This window comes from Atta cephalotes, assembly GCF_000143395.1.
Source record: "Atta cephalotes unplaced genomic scaffold scaffold00010, whole genome shotgun sequence".
Lineage (NCBI taxonomy): Eukaryota > Metazoa > Arthropoda > Insecta > Hymenoptera > Formicidae > Atta > Atta cephalotes.
The window spans coordinates 4254300-4259503 of NW_012130074.1; the positions used below are offsets into that span (position 1 = coordinate 4254300).

At 33.6% G+C, this 5204-nt stretch overlaps 1 protein-coding gene across 1 annotated transcript in view; it reads left to right on the plus strand.

Annotated features, from left to right (window-relative positions):
* LOC105627765 (1-phosphatidylinositol 4,5-bisphosphate phosphodiesterase epsilon-1-like) overlaps nt 1-5204 on the plus strand; it is a 31273-nt gene that overhangs the window by 5600 nt on the left and 20469 nt on the right. The window contains exon 2 of the mRNA XM_012209045.1: nt 2774-2975. Within this exon, the coding sequence (XP_012064435.1) occupies nt 2774-2975 (202 nt within the window). The remainder of the gene's footprint in view (nt 1-2773; nt 2976-5204) is intronic.

Consider the following 5204-nt stretch of genomic DNA (forward strand, 5'->3'; position numbering starts at 1 on the left):
CACACACACACACACACACACACACACACACACACACACACACACACACACACACACACACACACACACACACACACACACACACACACATACACACACACACATATACCATTTGCTGAAATCAAAGTGGTTTTTTTGTCAAAATATTGCCCGTAAATTTATTTACGAGCAAAATAACACAAATTTCTCGTTTGCATTTCAGTTTCTAATTTATTATTATTTACATCTTTGCTGCATTATACGGTATGAAAGCATTCTATTGACCATCCACTTGCAAAAAGCTGACACTGATTGACTTAATACTGTTGTTTGTGCTTCGGGGAAAAAGAAATAAAAAAAGATTTCCGCATGAAGTACGGACTTTTTGTAATCTATCAGGCATCTAAAAAGGAGAATACTTTATTAAAGAATTTCTTGCCAACTCGAAAACTACATTGAAAATCGCTATTTGGAAGTCTTGATCGATGTTCCACGTGCATATTAAATAGGGAAAAACATCTCCGAAAATATCTCAGAAACTTATTCTCATAGAAGAGAGGAAATATGAAGTAGAAAAGGATCGAACTTCACTTCCGCTTGAAGAATTCAAAATTGACTTCCCCCTTTCTGCCTCTATCGTTGATTTCCGCGGCTCTGCTCCTATCATTGAAAAAATTATTAATCGATCTTTGTAATGTGGTATTATTGTGGTAGTATAATTTTTAACGCGTAGTATAAATAAAATACATTATATATTCAATCGATAGCAATCTAATAAAAAAGCCATAAGTATCGTCTATTTGATCGATGACTCGGAAATGATGGAGGAAATCGTATCGGCGAACTATTGTTTATTTATAGGAGAAATTTTCTGTTTACGTTCTACTCTGCTAATCCGACATTTGGTTATCACTTCTCGCGGATAACGGCACTCGTCATTAAGCGCCTATACTCTTTTTTTTTATGTTTCGCGAAACGAATGAATTTCGCCATAAGTGGCACAGCGGAAAACCTTTACCGCCTGTTCCCATCGGAAATCCCCAACGTAAAAATAAAATACTTTTTATTGCCAAGACTGTAAAGTTAGACACCGTCCTCTTGTACTCGTTCCGCGAATGAGAGGATAAAAGTTTCGTGCGGGAATATCGTTTCTAGAACTATCGTTGGGCGTTGCGCCTGCTGACGTCTCACACATTCGGAAACATTCTCAGCTAAAGTATTCGGAGCTAACTGGTTGTACTACGGAGAATACTGAAAGAAATAGATAATTAACGCTGTAATGGTAAATTTCATGATTTTAACGACCATTAGAACACGAAACAGAGGAAATATATTTGCAAGAAGCGTAAACACGGCTGTTTCATGCAGATATCGGCGACTACCAATTCAATTTAATCGTATTAATATAAACTGCATCTTGTTGCGTTCACGACGCTAATTTGTAATTATTTATGTAACTTTTCCTCGTATCTCTAAACCTTTCATATTTCACACGTTAAATGTAAGAAAATTTAAAAGATATTAAATTTCTAATTGCTCAACAATTTTTCCATTTATGGAAAAAATAAATGTGTGTTAAGTCTAATTTTGAACTAAAATAAATATTTTAGATTTTTTTTTATAGCATTGTCCAATGTCCTAATTTCTCAAAAAAATCAGATTTTAAAAGGTTAAACTCATAATATTAAATTATGTACCTGTGTTTCAAAGACAGAAATTTCATGTTTTATTTATACTAAAATATCAAAACTTGCTTTCTAAATTAATTTGATATTTGAGTCCACGCCTTTAACATTAGCAGCTTCTAAAATTTACTTTAGTTAAAGTTAAGCTTAATAATTCTGCACGTATAGAGTAAATCGCTATATAAAGTTAGTGTACACAGTTAAGATATTAGTAGGAATTACCAAATGTTACTTCAAATTAAATTATATATATTAAAGTATTAAATCCTCTTTTAAGTACATAATCTTTAACTTATTAAGTACTTTAATCTTTTGACTTAAAGTACGTAATCTTTAATTTACTTAAATACTTTAATTTTTTTACTTAAAGTTATATTCAATAAATTATATTTATGCATTTTGTAATCAATCAATTAATCTTAGTACACGATTATTTTCCGGTCCTATTAAATATAAATCGATCGTATCCTAAATTAATTTCATCACTTTCTTATATAAAAATGATTAAGTGATTCTTACATATACTTTAACATTGTTAAAAAGCAGTTGTAAACCCAGATAGCACAAAGAGAGTTCCAAAAGAAATTCTTTTTCTGAAAAGAATTCTTGTTACATCAGACTTTATGACATTTGACTTGAAATTCTTTTTGAATTCTTTTGAACTTTCTGTGCTATCCGGGAAATGTTTCCAATATTAAAAAAAAAAGAAATACGCGAGACGTAAAAGACTCAGTATGCGGTCCACTTAACGCTACAAATGTTTCAAAGATTTTTTTTGATTGACAAAGCGGAAGAAAGAATTTTACTAATTGATCAATCAAAAAATATTTCAAAGCTTTTGTAGTATCAAGTGAAACTATAGTCTCAATCATGTGTACTTAAAATAAAAATATAACTGAAAAGAGTACTATTGAAACATTATTAGTTATCAGAAGAGTCATTAGAATACTAAATTAGATTTAACTTCTTAATACTCTAAACGCGTCGCCGCGCATTGCTTGGAAAGCGCGCATTAACTTGTACGAATTTCTGTCGTCAGTGGTACACTTCTTAATTATCTGAAGAAGTATAATTCGTCTAATTGCGAACGAATGTTGCTTATGTTGCAGATCCAACAAGCTGAAGCCGATTTGGCAAGAACGAGGCATGAACGAGCGCATCCCAGTCATGGAGTATCTCTCCTCTGCCCTTTTGTCTTCCGAATACGAACATGCGCTTGCTCGCGCTCTCGCGATGCCGGAATGCCCAGTGGTACCATTCTTCGGGGCTTTCCTACGCGAGCTGCGGGAAGTTATCGCGTGCGATATAAAGGTAAATACGAAAAGTGCCACTACTATCGCTCATGCGATATCGTGTTTTTTTGTAGATTTTGAATTTCTAAGAAAATGTTTGCATGTGTAGAATTGATTGTTCCACGTCGTTAAATAGAGATTAAATTGGCATTTCATTTATATTTCACTATGTAAACACTGTTAAATATACTACACATCAGCGCCCGCTTCTTTGCCTTCCCTCAACTCTATTCTGGAGTTTCGGATTCTCTATTCTTGGATTTCTCTTATCCCTGTCTACTATGAAGATCACTGTCAACGTGAGATAAGAGCCAAAATATGTACGTGCGTCGAGCAAAAGACTGGTTATTTAGATAGGATAATGTAACTTAACATTTCGTTAAGTAAATCTATCTCTCTAACTGATGTTTAAGCGTGTGGAACATGATATAACGAGAGACAAACTAAATCGGAGAGAAAGCCCGTAAGTAATTGAACGCTTTCGCGTTTTGGCAAACAGCCAAAAAAGTTCATCGGTGATATCAACATGTCTCTCATGATCGCATCACGAAACAGGCTTGCCGAGAATAATCGAGGGAAGGACGGTCAGTGACACGATAAATCTACTTTGTTCCTTCAACAACATTTGCATGTTCAAAAGATAGCGAGAAGTTTGGCGTTGCGGCAAATTTATTTGAAGAAGGAAAACCTTAATAAGAAATTAGAGCAAATAAGAAACTTATGCCAAGACTTAGAAATGTGCATCTAAGTTTACGAAAGTTTTACCCGACTATCTTAAGATGATACTGAATGCCAGAGTAAAAACGCATTAAATCAGGAAAATTAAATCTTCCAAGTACATTCTTAACATAGATTTATTCATGGAATATAATTGTTTGTCAACTTCACACAAACTGTTACAATTGATGTGAGAAATCGGATTAATCCTTGGGAATTATGGAAGAGGAACAATTTGCGTTTTAAACAGTATCACTTCAAGCGCAAACGCCGGGAACTGCGCATCGAAATTCTTCTATGAAGTTTCACGAAGAATAGCAGCGTAGCAGAAGAGTACCGAAGCGAAGTCTGCGCCGTAAAAGCGACAAGGAAAGGGGTTTCTATCGGCCTCCAGCAGCTACGATGGTTGTAGGCCGGCGGAAACTACTTGCTCTTGTCGCTAACGATCGTCATCGGGGAATAAAACGGCGTCTTCCTTGCTTTTTACAGTTTTTAGCGTCACGTTATTTGATGTTTAAGAGCATGTTCGAAAGACCGCAACGAAAATCAGTGCTTCTAAGAGCGGCTCTTTTGAAACTCAAATTGCACGACAAAATCCACAAAGTCGCCGGTCATTAAAACCAAGCACGTGATCAGCACGAATTTGTAATTAGACTCTCTCTCTCTCGGTTCACGTGGAATAACATCACGAAGTCGCGACGTGAAGCGTTTATTTCGAGAAAGGGAAACAACAATGTGTACGTGTGTGTGTGAATGAACTGTGTAACATTTATTAAAATAAAACTCATTGTTATTATATAATTTCTGTTAGAATTCAAGACAGAAATCTGTTTACAATTTGACATACATATAATACGAAAAATATTTGATAAATTTAGAATAAGATACACACTAAAATAAGTATATACATGAAAATACATCATTCTGTGAATTCTAACGAGAATTATATTTGAAGATGGCTTAAATGAATGCAGTATTTATTTATGTAATTTTTAATTAATTATATTAATTAATAATCTTACTATGTACATTTAATGTTTAAGTTATATACAACATTTTAATATCTATTTTATATTTAAGTTTTATCTATATTCGCAATCACTATGTTAGACAAATAAAACTGTAATCAGGCAGAATAAAAGCTATAGTATATGCCATAAAAAGATATAATCTACTTATTAATTTACTAATAACAAAATTGTTGATTATATGTTTTTCAAAATAAATGTGTATATACGAATATATAACGTAAATTCGAAGAAATTTTTCATAATTGTCTCGTTGATAAAAAACATACTAGAACATTCAATTTCTAGGGCGTGAGATTAATCAGTGTGTGAATAATATGATCATTCACGTCCCAAGCGTTCATATCTCCTGGGTGTCGATGGCTAATTACATTCAAATGAATTCGACATCAACTGATATTACGGGAGCAAAATAAACGCTTTACCTTGAGATTATCGAAGACGCGACTTAGTAGTATCTCATTAATACTATCCCTTTCCCTCAATCTTTCTCTCTCTCTCTC